The following is a 17,809-nucleotide window of genomic DNA, read 5'->3' as shown; positions in this document are numbered from 1 at the left end:
ACCAGTATCAAAAAACACACAACAGTGGACAAGACACACATAAAAACCCCCCATAAAAACAAATACGTTCCATCAGCTATAAATGGCCAGGCTGTGCAAAAAATAGTAGTGAGTCTCTGGAGTGCACTCCATACAAAAAGATTCACAAATATCGTAGATTGCAACCTTAATAATCTTCAGGCCCAGGCTTCAAAAGCATTGACTCACGACCGGATGACTCCCAAACATACCGCTGTCTTCTGCAAACATACCGGAGAGTTACTGGACGCCGGAGCCATCACGCGTATACCGATTAGATGGGCAGAAGTATCCACCGGCTTGGAGTCATCCGGTCGTGAGTTATGATCTAATGCTTGAACAGCACAATGCAAATACCAATCTACCCATGCTAGCGTGTGATGTATGTTGATACTCAAGAACTTTGCTGGGTTTGGCTTGAGAGGTTTGACATGGATTTCAGTGTCAGTAATGAGCATGTATATGTCTACTAATACATAGAGGCGTGCAACAAGCACACGGGGTTGACCTACGGTGGCCACCGTTCTGGATGTCGCAAACCATCAATGCTTTTGAAGCCTGGGCCTGAAGATTATTAAGGTTGCAATCTACGATATTTGTGAATCTTTTTGTATGGAGTGCACTCCAGAGACTCACTACTATTTTTTGCACAGCCTGGCCATTTATAGCTGATGGAACGTATTTGTTTTTATGGGGGGTTTTTATGTGTGTCTTGTCCACTGTTGTGTGTTTTTTGATACTGGTCATATGCAATAAATTGATTATTATTAGGAATAGGTTCTGGCTCCCTTAGATCTTTCTAGTACATAGTTTGGCATAATTTCAAGGTGAGACGGAGAGATGATTATGTAAGTTGATATCCCGTACCAATTTATTCTACTTGAGTTATTAAACATATTCCTGGACTAAGAGAGGAAACTTGAAATAAGAGAAATACAGAGGATGTCATGTTTTTGAAAATGATTACTTTTCTGGCTGTTTTACTGAGCTTCTTTCTCTCATACTCTGAGTCCCTGACCTAGAATAAATATGCCTAACAGGCAGTGGCATAGCTAGAGATAATGGGGCCCCATAGCAAAATTTTCATGAGGCCCTCAGAAGTAGACACTCTTGAGCAATGCCACCTGCCCCAATCCTATGGATACGAATTGAATGGACAATTTACATTCCCATGCAACAGTAGCGGCGCCAGGTGGGTGCTTTGGGGTGCTGAAGCACCCCCTAAAATTCTCCAAGCACCCCTAAAGCACCCCCCAGCGTGAACTGACTTTTTCGCGTCAAATAGATGCCGTGTCAGTTCACCGGCGGCATCGGCAGAGCAGGGCTACAGTAAAATGGTGTCCGAAGCCCTGCTCTGGAGACTTTGAGTCTGCAGTGCAGGGCTTCGGGAGCCATTTTCCCGTAGCCCTGCTCTCAGCACGGGAGTTTCAGTTGCTGTCTGCAGAGGATCGTGGGAGCTGCGTGCCGGACGGAGGCCGTGACAAGAGGTCTGCTGCAGGTGAGTAAATGTTTGTTTTTTTATTTATATTAGCAGGTGTATGTTCTGGTCAAATCTGCCACATGTTTGCACGTATTTTCTGGTCAAATCTGCCACATGAATGTACGTATTTTCTGGTCAAATCTGCCGACATGATTGCACATATTTTCTGGTCGAATCTTCCACATGATTGCATGTATTTTCTGGTCAAATCTGCCACATGATTACACATACTTTCTGGTCAAATCTGCCACGTTTGCACGTATTTTCTGTTCAAATCTGCCACATGATTACACATATTTTCTGGTCAAATATGCCACGATTGCACGTATTTTCTGGTCAAATCTGCCGACATGATTGCACGTATTTTCTGGTCAAATCTTCCACATGATTGCATGTATTTTCTGGTCAAATCTGCCACATGATTGCATGTATTTTCTGGTCAAAACTGCCATATGATTGCACATCTCTGTAGACAGAGGCGCTATTCGTGACCTTGAGACTATACTGTGTACTCCTATCTGTTTATTGCCTGAGGAAGCGGGAACATACCCGTGAAACGCGTTGCACTGTTTGTTTTGGAGTATATTAATAAACCTGTTGTCATAAAACTGACGGTATCTTGTCTGCTTCGGGAAGGCGAGTCCACCACCACCTCCTGAGGGATTTTAAGCCATTTAGAACCTTTTATCCTGCTGGCGCCTCTGTTTACTCTTACATTATCAATATCCACCTCTGGTGGAGGGGTGTTGCCCCTTATTTCCTTATCTACAGAGAACGACTTTTAATCCTGAGTGAGGACAGGTCTAATCTCCTCACCTGCCTATACAGTGGTTACCTAGGAGGTAACCCACGTTTGTGAGTATATACATGATATACTTTTCATTTCCAACCCTTTGTTTTGCATACTACACTATATTGGGCTCTCGGTATTTCTTTGTTTTCATTTTCTAAGCAAATCTGACACAAGATTAAACGTATTTTCTGGTAAATCTACCACATGATTGCACGTATTTTCTGGTCAAATATGCCACATGATTGCACGTATTTTCTGGTCAAATCTGCTGACATGATTGCACATATTTTCTGGTCGAATCTTCCACATGATTGCATGTATTTTCTGGTCAAATCTACCGACATGTTTGCACGTATTTTCTGGTCAAATCTGCCACATGATTACACATATTTTCTGGTCAAATATACCACATGATTGCATGTATTTTCTGGTCAAATCTTCCACATGATTGCACGTATTTTCTGGTCAAATCTGCCACATGATTGCATGTATTTTCTGGTCAAATCTGCCACATGATTGAACTATTTTCTAAGCAAATCTGCCACATGATTAAACGTATTTTCTGGTAAATCTGCCGACATGATTGCACGTATTTTCTGGTCAAATCTTCCACATGATTGCACATATTTTCTGGTCAAATCTCCCACATGATTGCACGTATTTTCTGGTCAAATCTTCTACATGATTGCATGTATTTTCTGGTCAAATCTGCCACATGATGATTGCACATATTTTCTTGTCAAATCTGCCACTTGATTGCATGTATTTTCTAGGCAAATCTGCCGACATGATTGCACATATTTTCTGGTCAAATCTTCTACATGATTGAACTATTTTCTAAGAAAATCTACCACATGATTAAACTTATTTTCTGGTAAATCTGCCACATGAGTGCACGTATTTTCTGGTCAAATCTGCCGACATGATTGCACGTATTTTCTAGTCAAATCTGCCGACATGATTGCACATATATTCTAGTCAAATCTGCAGACATAATTGAACTATTTTCTGGTCAAATCTGCCGCATGATTGAACGCGTTTTCTGGTCAAATCTGCCACATGATTGAACGTGTTTTTTGGTCAAATCTGCAGACATGATTGAACGTATTTTCTGGGCAAATCTGCTCACATTATGTGTATTTTCTTGAGAAAATTTGCACAATGATGTGAATTTTCAGGGGAAAGGGTCACCAAAACTTGGGCCCACTCTCTTGCACTTTAAAAGGGAACCCGAGGTAAGAATAATATTGAGGCTGATATATTTATCTCCTTTTAAGCAATACCAGTTGCCTGGCTGCCGTGCTGGTCCTCTGCCTCTAATTCTTTCAACCATAGACCCTGAACAAGCATACAGCAGGTCAGGGGTTTCTGACAATATTGTCAGAACTGACAAGATTAGCTGCATGCTTGTTTCTGGTGTAATTCAGTTCACTACTGCAGCCAAATAGATCAGCAGGGCTGCCAGGCAACTAGTATTGTTTAAAAGGAAATAAATATGGCAGCCTCCATATCACTCTCACCTCGGGTTCACTTTAAATTACAGTTAGCTCTGCCCTCATCCTGTCATAGCCGTAGGTTATGGCCACACCCATTTTTTGCCGCTTTGTGCGCTGCGGGTCATCAGCTACCCCAGAAATTGGTCCAGCACCTACACAGCAACCCCCAAAAAAATCCTGGACCCGCCACTGCCGTGCAATGTTCACTGCGTATCGCCCAGTCCTTGTGCTAAGAGACAAAGTCAGAGAGTGGAAAAGCAAAGGAAAGTTAATAGTACAACCTGGGCCCCCATGCTCCAGGGCCCAATAGCAGTTGCTATGGTTGCTATGGCTATTGAAACCCCCCTGCCATCAGGTGTTCTGGCTTTACTGGCTGCATACTTGTCTTACAGTTACCTATGAGAAACCAACAGATCAGCATCACAGTCAGGCAACTGATATTTTTCAAACCGGAGCAGTGAGGGCAGCCTTCATATTCTCTTCACTTTGGCTTTTTTTTTTTTAAAATATGGTGGTTGGCATTTCTCTATTGTTTGGTGACTTCCTGAGATAAATTACTATTCCCGTCCTCAAGCACTCGAAACTGACATAGTTCAGTCAAGCTGCAGAGAAAATCCTTCCAGACTGTTCCCATTCAGAGAATGAATATCCTGATTTGTCATCAGTCATCGTTGTTGCTATACTGATTCAGAAATATTACCCACTATTCTCTTGCAATGGAGACACTTCACAGGCTAATAAATCTGTCTCCATACTTCAGGTGTTCCAGAGACGATGTGACGGCACTGTCAACTTCTTCAGAGAATGGAATGACTACAAGAGAGGATTTGGAAACCAGCTGAGTGAATTCTGGCTGGGCAATGATAATATTCATACACTGACATCTTCTGGTAAATGACCAATACACCATTAAACCTCCTGTATCTTCCTTTTTCCTAGTGGCTGTGTTTTATCTTGATTAACTTTATTAGTAGTATTATTTAGATATGTTCACAAGAAAAATAAACATACTATGCAGTGGACAAACGCAAAATAATTGCTTCTCAGGTGTCACATGACTGGCGGCAGGGCCGGTTCAAGTAACAATTGGGCCCTAGGGCAAAATTAGCCTGGCGGCCCCCCAACAGACACCCCCGACCAAAAAGCATCATTAGAGGCCCTTTGTTGCAGCCAAATTTCCCTCCTGGGCCCCTGAGCTGGCTGCTGACCCTCACCCAATCACCACCCAACTTAACAGACTCTGCAGAGTCCCTGCAAAAGTAGTACAGAGGCGCAACAGGGTAAAAACAATATTTCTTTAAAATGGTTAAAATGAAGTAGGTAGCGGTGGACTTACCCCTCCAAACCAGACACAAAAATTGCTGTTTTAAGCAAAAATCAGTTTATTTACATACTCCGAACAAGGTGCAACGCGTTTCGCGGGTATATCCCACTTCCTCAGGCAATAAATAGGAGCATATCACTGTTGACAGAAGACAGTATGCTAAGTACTCATACAGACAGCCAAGATATATAAAAAAATTATTATACAAAAAATAAATTAAACAAATTTTTATATATAGAATATTTTCATAAAATGGCTAAAATGGGCTTTGAATTGAATATATATCTGTGTATATGTGTGCTCATATTTTTGTCTCTCATACATATTAACACAGGGGTATATAGTGTATTCCAAGTATAATAGGTTGTGGGGAAAGAAACTGTGGGGGGGGTGTTTTTTTCTCTCGGGGGGGGGGGGCGATCAATGTGTGGACTAGTAAGAGAAGCAATCCTATATGCACATGGGTCTTACATGTGCAAACATAGGGACTGGTGAGGTGTGTGGATAAAGAGTATTCTTACATACAACAAATAAAAATTAAGTGCTTAAAAAGGGGTTAAATAAAGTAATCAAAAGACTCACCCAATGCGGTCCGGTACATAGCCTGGCGCCTCTGTACCGAGCAATGTTGGAATGAGGCCTCTTATACTGTGTTAATCCCCTATTAGGGTGTAATTAGCCAATGGGAGGGAGAGTGTGGGTGTGCATCATCAGTGTGGGCCGTCGCTCTGTGTATGACATCATTTACATGTCTAATGCAGTCCTCATAATAAGAGCTGGTGAGGGCAGGATTTTTGTGTCTGATGTTGTGGTGGCTGGATAGTGCACTGGTCAAGGGTTCCGCCTCTGACACAGGAGACCCGAGTACGAATCCCGGCTCTGCCTGCTCAGCAAGCCGGGCAAAATCTCACATATAAAATTTATATAACCTGCCAGCATGTTGAGAAGGGGATTTTATGCCTATTTTGGGGGATACCTTATTTTGAGTACAAAAAAATATAAAGGTTATACAGCAAAAATCAACATAAAAGTAGATATAACATTAAAAATCAATGTGGTGATAAAAATAATTAATAGTACATGAGTAATAAACAAGATAGAAATGATGAATAGTGTAAAACATCTAACATAAGACCAATAAAATTAGTATATTCAATAGTAATTATAAAAATAACTCAAACATTGTGCAAACTGGCAAATTAATGATTTATACACTGCGAAGGACTGTTCGGTATGGACCCATATATACAGCTTTAGACTGGGTGGTTTAAAAAGTCTAAAACTCAAATGGTCTAAAAAGGTCTAAAAGTTGGATGGGTCTAAAACAGAAAAAAAAGTGAAAACATGGCAAGGATACCCATTCCTTGCCATGTTTTCACTTTTTTTAGACCTTTTTAGACCATTTGAGTTTTAGACTTTTTAAACCACCCAGTCTAAAGCTGTATATATGGGTCCATACCGAACAGTCCTTCGCAGTGTATAAATCATTAATTTGCCAGTTTGCACAATGTTTGAGTTATTTTTATAATTACTATTGAATATACTAATTTTATTGGTCTTATGTTAGATGTTTTACACTATTCATCATTTCTATCTTGTTTATTACTCATGTACTATTAATTATTTTTATCAACACATTGATTTTTTAATGTACTATTAATTTTTATCACCACATTGATTTTTAATGTTATATCTACTTTTATGTTGATTTTTGCTGTATAACCTTTATATTTTTTTGTACTCAAAATAAGGTATCCCCCAAAATAGGCATAAAATCCCCTTCTCAACATGCTGGCAGGTTATATAAATTTTATATGTGAGATTTTGCCCGGCTTGCTGAGCAGGCAGAGCCGGGATTCGTACTCGGGTCTCCTGTGTCAGAGGCGGAACCCTTGACCAGTGCACTATCCAGCCACCACAACATCAGACACAAAAATCCTGCCCTCACCAGCTCTTAATATGAGGACTGCATTAGACATGTGAGTGATGTCATACACAGAGCGACGGCCCACACTGATGATGCACACCCACACTCTCCCTCCCATTGGCTAATTACACCCTAATAGGGGATTAACACAGTATAAGAGGCCTCATTCCAACATTGCTCGGTACAAAGGCGCCAGGCTATGTACCGGACCGCATTGGGTGAGTCTTTTGATGACTTTATTTAACCCGGTTTTAAGCACTTAATTTTTATTTGTTGTATGTAAGAATACTCTTTATCCACACACCTCACCAGTCCCTATGTTTGCACATGTAAGACCCATATGCATATAGGATTGCTTCTCTTACTAGTCCACACATTGATCGCCCCCCCCCCCCCCCCCCCCCCGAGAGAAACCCCCCCCCCCAGTTTGTTTCCCCACAACCTATTATACTTGGAATACACTATATACCCCTGTGTTAATATGTATGAGAGACAAAAATATGAGCACACATATACACAGATATATATATTCAATTCAAAGCCCATTTTAGCCATTTTATGAAAATATTCTATATATAAAAATTTGTTTAATTTAATTTTTGTATAATAATTTTTTTATATATCTTGGCTGTCTGTATGAGTACTTAGCATACTGTCTTCTGTCAACAGTGATATGCTCCTATTTATTGCCTGAGGAAGTGGGATATACCCGCGAAACGCGTTGCACCTTGTTCGGAGTATGTAAATAAACTGATTTTTGCTTAAAACAGCAATTTTTGTGTCTGTTTTGGAGGGGTAAGTCCACCGCTACCTACTTCATTTTAACCATTTTAAAGAAATATTGTTTTTACCCTGTTGGCGCCTCTGTACTACTTTTGCAGTTGCTTCCACCCCTGGTGGAGGGGAATTCTTCTTTTTTCCTGATCTACAGAGAGTGACTTCTTAATCCTGAGTGGGGACAGGTCTAATCTCCTCACCTGCCTTCATAGTGGTTACCTGGACGGTAACCCTTGTTTGTGAGTATAACCTACCTATACTTACCTTCCATACCCAATTTACAGTACATACTACATTATACTGGGCTCTCGGCGTCTTCCCTTATATTCTGCAGAGTCCCTGGGGAGCAACAGCTAAGATGGGGGAGGGACACCTTGGGGGCCCCTACAGGCTCTGGGGCCCTGGGGCAATTGCCCATTTTTTCCTATGGCAGCTCCGGCCCTGACTGGCGGCAGCTACAGTAGCTTAAGGACACTTCATCTAGACAGTTGTGCAAAGCTGAGAGGAAAGTCAGATCGTCAAAACGTATGATATAATGAATTGTATGTGTAGTATGGATAATGAATAGAACATTAGTAGCAAAGAAAAGAGTCTCTTATTTTAATTTTCAGCTATATAGCTTTTATTATAACACTGCATCATTCTGTAATATTTGCAGTTTACAAACCATACTCTGTATTTTAAGCTATAAAAAAAAGCAGAACTGATGCCCCTTTGAACTTTCTTGCAGTAAAACCTTATCTACACTTCAACCTTATCTCAACCTCTTCTTCTCACAAATGTGTCAGTTGGGTTGTGGTGCAACGAACAGCATAATCACATCCCAATTAAATTATATTACTATGGTACAATCTGATCAAGTGCAGTGTGACGGGTCCAGGTGGGGTAACACACAACACAATGTGTATTTACAGTGGCAGTGAAGCAATGGTTAACCATTGTGTTGCGATCTTATCACAACGCAACATACATAGTGTGAAAGGACCTTGAATCAAAATTTGGATGTACAAATCAGTGAAATTGCTCAGCTCTTGAAGGATCTATAAGTAGAAATGGTGTATTATAGTGTTGTGTGATAGTTTGTATTATCATTCAGTGTCTGTGCTGCAAACCTTAGGGAAGGCATCAATGAGAACTATAATTTTCTTCTGATTTTAATCATCAGGAACACACCAGCTGCGAATCGATCTGACTGATTTTGAACACAGCAAAACGTTTGCTGCTTACGCTTCATTTTCTGTACTGGGGGAGGAGGAGAATTATAAGCTGAAGATTGGCGCATTCACTGGGGGTGATGCAAGTAAGGCACCATTCATTTTGCAAGCTGAAAACATGTTTTATCTTGAAAAGATACATCTCTACCCAGGAAAAATGCTGAAATGCTCCACAGTGTACAAAAAGTTACTTTAAACAATGTATGATATATTCGGGGAGAGATTTCTGGAAAGGTCACAAAGGCCCCCGGCCTTAGGCTGCTGCTGTTCAAGGAGGTGGCCTGACATAGAAAGGGGGTTGGTGCATATGGAAGTCCTGGAGCATGCAAATTGGGAACAATACATGGAAGGGAGGAGCTTTGGCTAAAGAGAGTTTTACATGAAAGGGAAGGGCTGCTGCATATGGATATTACCATGGAAACGCAGGCTGCACATAGAAGCAGCTGCCACAAATGTAAAGGTAGCCAGAAGAAAGCTGGCCTTGGCACAGAAAAGTATAAATCCAGCCATGTATGTGTTGCAGGAAAATATGTGTCAGTCAGGCATTATGGTGTCTGTTTTTAGTGCAGCTGTTTGCTTAAACCACATAAAAAATTAGGTCAAGCTTTTAAGGTTTGCCCATGAGGGCTTTTGCAAGGAGATTCACACCCATTATTTGTTTCTAAACTTTTTTTTTGAACATCAGTAAACAGAATTCAGTCAAAGGTAGCTAGAAGATTAAGAAACAATTACTGAACAACAAACAAATGCATACAGTACTTTGAACAAAAAAAAACAGTTATAAACATGCAACACCATTTTTTATAGAAAACATATCAGTTGTACACGGCAAGATCAATTAACAAAATTAAAACCATTTATATATAATATGACTGAAACGTTTTCTATTGTTCCCAGTTATTCTTATGTTGTTAAGTTATTCTCATGTAAAGCTGAGTACTCCCCACCCAACGGGTCCAGCGTCGTCCCCTTGACGTTGAGCGATGATAGCACTTTGCACAGAGTCATCTGGGATCTTAAAGATCTGATCTGCCGTGACGGTTTTTATCGGCGTGCGTCGTTTAACGACATGCATGTGATCACGGCTGTACCTGCATCGCAAGACCGCGGAAACAACCACTCATCACTCAAAAATTGATGGTTGTCGGAAAAATTGCATGGTGACTTCAGGCCTTTAGGAGTAAGCAGCAAAATAGACAAGTTAAATAACCAATAACCCATTCTTGTAATGCTTGGGGGTTATACTTTGACCACCCAGAGCAACAAGGCTGGTAGCTGAATAATGGAAGAGCCTACACAGGCTGCCCAGAGCAACTGCAGCTCTGGGCTTCCGATATAGCTACAAATAAAACACAATGGCAGCGCATTGCGATGTTGCGCTGCCTTAGTTCGCACTGTGCTGCCTTAGCGATAGCAAGCATTCAGACAGGTACAAGACAGGACTATAGATTGGAACGTAACTAGTAGCAACCGCAGGTCACAGTCACGTCCACAGAAGCAGAGCAAGCTGGCTAACAGTCACCAGCAAGCATCCACCCGGGCAATACTACAGGATAGAACGTAACTAATAGCAACTGCAGCCTATAGTTACGTTCCCAGAAACTAGAGTAGCAGGAATACTACCAGTCACCAACGTGGTGATGGCAGAATCCAAGCTATCTGGATAATGGATTTCACTGACCCACCGCGGATGCAGCGAACGTCCATCAAGCGTGGAACTAGGCAATACATAATAATAAGAAAAATAACAAACGGCTCAACTAATGGATAAATATATATATTAGCAAGTCTGCATATATATTTATCACGAAACTAGCTAAAACACAAGTAAAAAGCTTGCATAGAACTACAATAACAGAACTATACAGAGTAACAAGGTGCCCAGCAGACCAGCGTACTGACCGCTATGACGGGCAGGGTCTAAAATGGGAAGCAGACTTTTAATCCGGCATCAGCCAGTGGATGCAAGCATGCAAATTTCCATACAGCTGAATGGTAATCATTCAATCCTGAGCTGGCTTGATTACCATTTGCTAGCTGGCTGTAAATGCAAAGGACTCCCATAAGAAATACATGCAGTATTATAAAGAAATGTCAGTGATGCGCCTGTTTTGGTCAGCAGCTCGCCTAAATGGGGTATCCCCAGAACCCCTAATGGATAGATATAGGTATATAATAAATTTAGGCAGCGTTAGGTAGTAGGAGTATTTAATCGTAATAAACTCAGTTGTCAAATATACAATAAAATAACTAAATGGACATATCCACTCATCAGTAATTAACTATAACAAATGCCATACACATCCACGCACCAATCACCTGTGGATATGAGTGGATATGTCCATTTAGTTATTTTATTGTATATTTGACAACTGAGTTTATTACGATTAAATACTCCTACTACCTAGCGCTGCCTAAATTTATTATATACCTACATGCAGTATTATGTAACAACATGCATGCAGGAAATCCAGGGCTATCTGGCCGCAGCTCAGCTGCAACAAGCAATTGGTGGAATGATGACAGCATCCTGAACTGCCCAGAACTGCAGAGCGATTGCAAATGACAATGAGACTTTTTACGAATGCACAACCGAATGCAAGCAGATAAGCCAGAACTGTCCGTTTGCAGCTCCACTGCAATGGACAGAACATGCTACAGGAGGGATCCTTACAATTCTATTCTGGAACAGATCAATATGAAGATTCAGTTGCAAGCGTTCATCACCCAACATAATTTCTGAAAATCCTAGGGACATCACCATTTGGTCCTAATAATAGTCCCTGCTGTTTATATCTAATCATTTACCAACCCATGACCTGTTTAAAGTAGTCCCAATCTCAGACCGAAAGATATGTGGTGTAGCACATGTCCAATAGGGCCCACCGTTAATTTAAAAAAAAATTATATTGTATTTTACATGGAAAAATTGTGTGTACTTTTTCCAAAAGTTTAAGGTTTGTCTTTTAGAAAACATACGTTGCTGCAGCATTTCTCTGCATTTCTCTGAACAAATATTGTTGAAAGTTTGAAACTGGACAACTGGACACCAACATTTTTGCATTTTCATTCAGCTGAATGTAGGCTTTTGTAAAGAAATAGCTAGAAGAAATATTTGACAAATAGGTCACAGTGTGCTTCTCTGACAAAATACAGTCATAGCTGCTCAACAAGTAAAAAAAAATGATTACAAGTAGCTTATTGTGGAAATGTCTCAATAAATATAGCCAAATATGTGAAGAAGCTAAAAAATGTTTTTTTAAGTAACTTGCTGTGGTCAGAGTGACTTCTGTAAGTAAATATATACAGAGTAAACCCAAAAAAACATTAAATACAATATTAAAAATGGTCAGTATGTTATAATACTAAGCAACCCATTGAGCCCACCAGCTGTAGCTGCAGCAAATAATGCAGCAGGCTAGTTCCTTGAACCAGCTGTGGATGGCAAGTACCTTATCTTATATACATGTCTCATTCATTTGAATGAATGTTTTCCTGTACACATTTCCATGTGACAAGCAGCTTTTATTATCTGTCACATCACTTTCTGCAATGCTACTCATCTGCTTTGAGACCACACTGCATTCCAGATACAAATCTCCAGGACATATTGCACTAGTCCGGGCCACTGTTCAATTCTGGTACTCCAGCAATCTATTGGGTCTTTTGATGTCATACAGCAAAAGGCACCATTCTGTCTGCACACTGTTGGTGACAAGTGCAGGTGTTCTGTGATTGAGATGGTTGATTGGTTGCCAATGCTTTGGATGTCAACAGAGGTTTCTCCATAAGATCAGAGCTATTGCCATTGCCATGGCAGCTTTTTCTTGTACTCCCCACCGGCTGCTGTTTGGAGGGGGATTGAAAGTGGCCAGTGCCACTTTCATATGGAGAAGTTGGCATAAGCAACGCATGTTTGCATGCTAATAGCTCATTTTAACACAAAAATTGCCCTGGTTACAGGTATCGAGCATGGTGGCAGGCCAATAGTCATTATGGTTCTATATTTTTTAAATATATGGGTTTTACTACAAGGAATGCAGGGCATGGGAAGGCATATTGAATAGGTGACCCCTATTTACATGAATACACCTAACCAATATTGTGTGCCCATATGTTCAATGTTGCATCAATGTATGGTGTATATATACTATGGAACAATGAGTTAGTGCAACCGTGATTAAACAGCATATCAGAATTTTGGATGATTGGTCTAAGCACATTTTGATTAAATGATCCAGTAGAAACAACTTTATTGAACACATGAACAACTCAGTGATACTCATATAAAAGAGCCAAGACAATACAGAACGTCTAAAAGATATTTCTGCGCAGAAAATATCATCTTAAAATCGAAGGGGCCAATAAGATACCGTTATAAATGGCTGAACTTGCTTGTAGGGATGTCGGTCATGCTGACTCAAAACATCCCCACAGTCAAGCAACCACCTGCTGATTACACATGCAGTCATCCATTCAGAACAGTTATTCAGCAGCTGCCTCCCTCTAATAGGGATAATGTCCGCTTAAAGCTGAAGTATGCATACACAATTTGGCCGGCAAAAGCAGATCCTAGATCCATCCGTATAGCCAATCCAAATGTCAGCGTGCTTAGGCAGAAGCAGATGGAAGCGTGGGCAAAAGCTCAGCAAGCCGCGTTCATCATGCAGTTTAACGTGTTTTAGTTCCTGGACGTAGTTTCTACGTCCAGGAACCATGCGCGCTCCCGCGGCCGATCGCGCGCGTGCACGCGCACTCTTGGCCCGCGGTTCGTCAGCCAGGCAATCAGTGAATCGGGCTATGGTGCCCGATCACTGATTCCTCTCCCCCGCTTCTCTCGGAAGCTGCGCTACAACTAAAAGCTACAACTAAAAGTAAAAAAAATAAAAGTCAAACACACATTTACATTATAAATCTCTTATTTACATCCCACCCTCCCAAAACTACCCAAATAAAATGTTTAATATAAAAAACAAAAAAAATTACAATAAAAAAAAATGTAAATATTTACCTAAGGGTCTAAACTTTTTAAATATCAATGTAAAGATGAAATATTTCTATATTTTTTTTTTATTTTAAACTTGTAAATAGTGATAGATGCAAAACGGAAAAAATGCACCTTTATTTCCAAATAAAATATTGTCGCCATACATTGTGATAGGGACATAATTTTAATGGTGTAATAACCGGGACATATGGGCAAATACAATACGTGAGTTTTAATTATGGAGGCATGTATTATTTTAAAACTATAATGGCTGAAAACTGAGAAATAATATTTTTTTTCCGTTTTTTTTCTTATTCTTCCTGTTAAAATGCATTTACAGTAAAGTGGCTCTTATCAAAATGTACCCCAAAGAAAGCCTAATTGGTGGCGGAAAAAACAAGATATAGATCAGTTAATTGTGATAAGTAGTGATAAAGTTATAGGCTAATGAATGGGAGGTGAACATTTCTCAAGTGAAAACGACGGAACGCGAATGGGTTAAAGAATGTCTGTATACTTGCGTATTTGCAGATTCTCATCAGTTCGTCACGGCTGTGCGCTCTGTTGTTTCATTCTGTGGTGTCGCAGCGGCATGGTATCAGCTCTCCAACACACCTACAGGTCCAAAAGCTGCACACCACCGGTCACAAGGAACAGGGGCGTCTCTGGCCATTTTGTCACTCCAGGCAAGAAAACCTGTGGCGCCCCTTCCCTCTCCATGAAAATACTCGCAATGCGGCAGCATTTCACCAGTAAATAATCATAGTACAGTAGTGGTTCAGTGCAATACTACGAGCTGCCGATCTACCGCCACTATACCACTGTGTCCAATTGTAAAAATGTACTGTTTGATTGTACTTTTGATAAATTTTCTGACATGGATTAATTAAAATTCTGATCGATGTGGGGGTTGATAATCGCCAGATTCGATAACTTTGAAAAAATCTGTCTGTAAAAATGAATGCATGTATTGACAGCTATAGGCTAGGGTTACTAATAACAAGATTGGGTGATTCAATTGTAAGGGTAAGATTGGGGGAGGCAAAGTAGAGAGTAACAAGGAACATTTATAATTAGTTTTCTCCTGGCAGACTCAAAGTGCTGACTTGTTCAGTAGGCAGTAGCAACGTTAGGGAGTCTTGCCCAAGGTCTCCTACTGAATAGGTGCTGGCTTACTGAGTAGGAAGAAGCAGAGATTTGAACCCGTGTTGCCTGTGCCAGAGGCAGAGCCCTTAACAATTACACTATCCAGAGAGAGGAGGAAAAGCACTTTTATTTAGCTTTCCTTTAAGACAAGAAGACAGCCAGCACTAGGGGAAGGGGGGAAACAAATGTGAATGAGGGAGAGAGGAGGAGTGGAGAGAGACTCAGAATAGCCTGAGATGGAGCAGAGAGCTTATCTGTATTGCAGCCACATCACACAGAGGCTACTTGCCTGTAATGTGACCCCGCCCTTCCAATCTCTCACACAAGACTGCAGCAGCCCACATGGAGTCTAGGGACTGTCTAAATCTTTTCAACCTGTGTAATACCTTATCTAGCTGACCACATGCAGTCTTTACAATGGTGAGAGAGCAGACAGAGTTTTTTTCTAAGGACACTGTAGGATGCAAGCCTCTCTTCTGCATCATACTGTGTACATTTACCATCTTGCCTTCAAATTGTACTTTTATTTCCCTTCACTTTTATGTGAAGCCTAGTGCTTCACATTGCTTTATACACTGTACCAGTAGCCTGGGGGAAAATCTTCCTCCTTCCTCCTGGCCAGTCTGTTCTGGAATGCACACAAAAGACACCATCCTCACGGGACAGGGGTCACACAGACACACTCTAAATCCCTAGATAACACTTATATTAGGGAATGCCATACAAAGTGTTGTAGACAAAAGGTTTGTAGATTCCTTATTTGAGGCTGAGCAGCAGAGGCTTTCATTATAACTTTTTCACTCCGTTCCCTTAGTTTTCAGTCTCTAAGGACAGGAAAAATAAACTTTTTTCCCCCTTAAAGCGCCCCTAGATAAATCTGCCGCTCTAGGCAATTAGCTTATCAGCTGGTCTCTAGAGGCGTCTCTGAAAAGGAATGCTGAGCAGCGGCAGCAGCGACACCACGCCACTGATGGAATGGAATGGATTGGATGGCCAAGCGGGTCACGTGCACTCATGCACTGAACTTAGTGGCCCCTCCTACCTACACGTTTTACGTCATCAGACGCTTCCTCAGGGCGTTGCCAGCGCCGTCTATGTCACCTCTTTTGTATTCCAACATTCTCCTCCTATCTCAGGCTCCGCCTCTCATGTCTCGTACATAGTGACATCCACACAGAACATTGATCAAATGAGGGATCACCACATACCGTCCCAACTTCAAAGGTGGCCCATCAGATTGCATAGTCTATATCTCCACTTAAAGTCTGGCAGATAAGCAAAAGAGTATCTTAAGTCATATTCACGGAGACTATAATCGCATCATAGAAGCTGGTATCCATATGAAGAGAAAGAACACTCTATGCTGCTATCTAGAGTCGTTCCTAGGTACTGTTCAGCTACATATTTCTTGCATTGACATAAATCACAGTCACATCATGGTGCGAATAAATCACATCATTAGCACATATGAGATTTGTTTAGGGAATATTGGAGATGCATCTAGCCTACCTATATCTCCCCACCATTTAAGGCAGTCCACTAAAACACTGCAACTGTTAACCTATTCAAATATCCAGCCAGACGCGTGTATCAAAAAAGGGCGCCTGTTATAATGTAAAACAATATTTTTCGTTTATAGCTTATAAACAAAAATATAGTGCTAAATCGGTTCAATAAACGGAAATGAAACAGTAAAATACTGTCTATAACAACAAACAAATTCGAAAATGAAACGTCAAATGGCGTCCAACAAAAACCATATTTACACTTGTATTAAGCATAGTAATACAATGGTAGATTTTACAGGTATTTTACTGCAATTATACCTAACTGTAGGCTCTCCCTATCCCTAAACCCTATACCTCCCCTTTGTGTATATATACATAATTTAATAAATTGTGTATATTACAAATATTGTACTGTAACTATACCTATCCCTACTCTCACACAGAACCCTCCCTGTACCTATCCCTAACCCCTAGACCCCCCTGGTGGTGCCTAACCCTAACGACCCCCCTGGTGGTGTATATTGTACTGTAACTATACCTATCCTTACTCTCACAGAGAACCCTCCCTGTACCTATCCCTAACCCCTAGACCCCCCCCCCCCCCCCAAGTGGTGCCTAACCCTAACCACCCCCCCCGGTGGTGCCTAATCCTAAGACCCCCCTGGTGGTGCCTAACCCTAACCACCCCCCTGGTGGTGCCTAACCCTAACCACCTCCCCTGGTGGTGCCTAACTCTAAGACCCCCCTGCTGGTGCCTAACCCTAACCACCTCCCCTGGTGGTGCCTAACCCTAAGACCCCCCCTGGTGGTGCCTAACCCTAACCACCTCCCTGGTGGTCCCTAACCCCCAACCCTGGTGTTGCCTAACCCTAAGAACCCCCTTGGTGGTGCCTAACCCTAACCACCCCCCTGGTGGTGTATATTGTACAGTAACTATACCTATCCCTACTCTCACACAGAACCCTCCCTGTGCCTATCCCTAACCCCTAGTCCCCCCCCTGGTGGTGCCTAACCATAACCTCCCGCCGGTGGTGCCTAACCCTAACCACCCCCCGGTGGTGCCTAACCCTAACCACCCCCCTGGTGGTGCCTAACCCTAACCACCCCCCTGGTGGTGCCTAACCCTAAGACTCCCCTGT

General features: G+C 41.5%; 1 protein-coding gene across 1 annotated transcript in view; it reads left to right on the top strand.

Annotated features, from left to right (window-relative positions):
• The window catches only part of LOC137532821 (ficolin-2-like), a 68,615-nt gene that overhangs the window by 40,754 nt on the left and 10,052 nt on the right, over window positions 1-17,809 (top strand). The window contains exons 7-8 of the mRNA XM_068253758.1: window positions 4,548-4,677; window positions 8,981-9,115. Coding sequence (XP_068109859.1) covers window positions 4,548-4,677; window positions 8,981-9,115 — 265 coding nt within the window. The remainder of the gene's footprint in view (window positions 1-4,547; window positions 4,678-8,980; window positions 9,116-17,809) is intronic.

The sequence above is a fragment of the Hyperolius riggenbachi genome, chromosome 9 (genome assembly GCF_040937935.1).
Source record: "Hyperolius riggenbachi isolate aHypRig1 chromosome 9, aHypRig1.pri, whole genome shotgun sequence".
NCBI classification, from domain to species: Eukaryota; Metazoa; Chordata; class Amphibia; order Anura; family Hyperoliidae; genus Hyperolius; species Hyperolius riggenbachi.
This window is presented reverse-complemented; position numbering and strand designations above follow the sequence as displayed.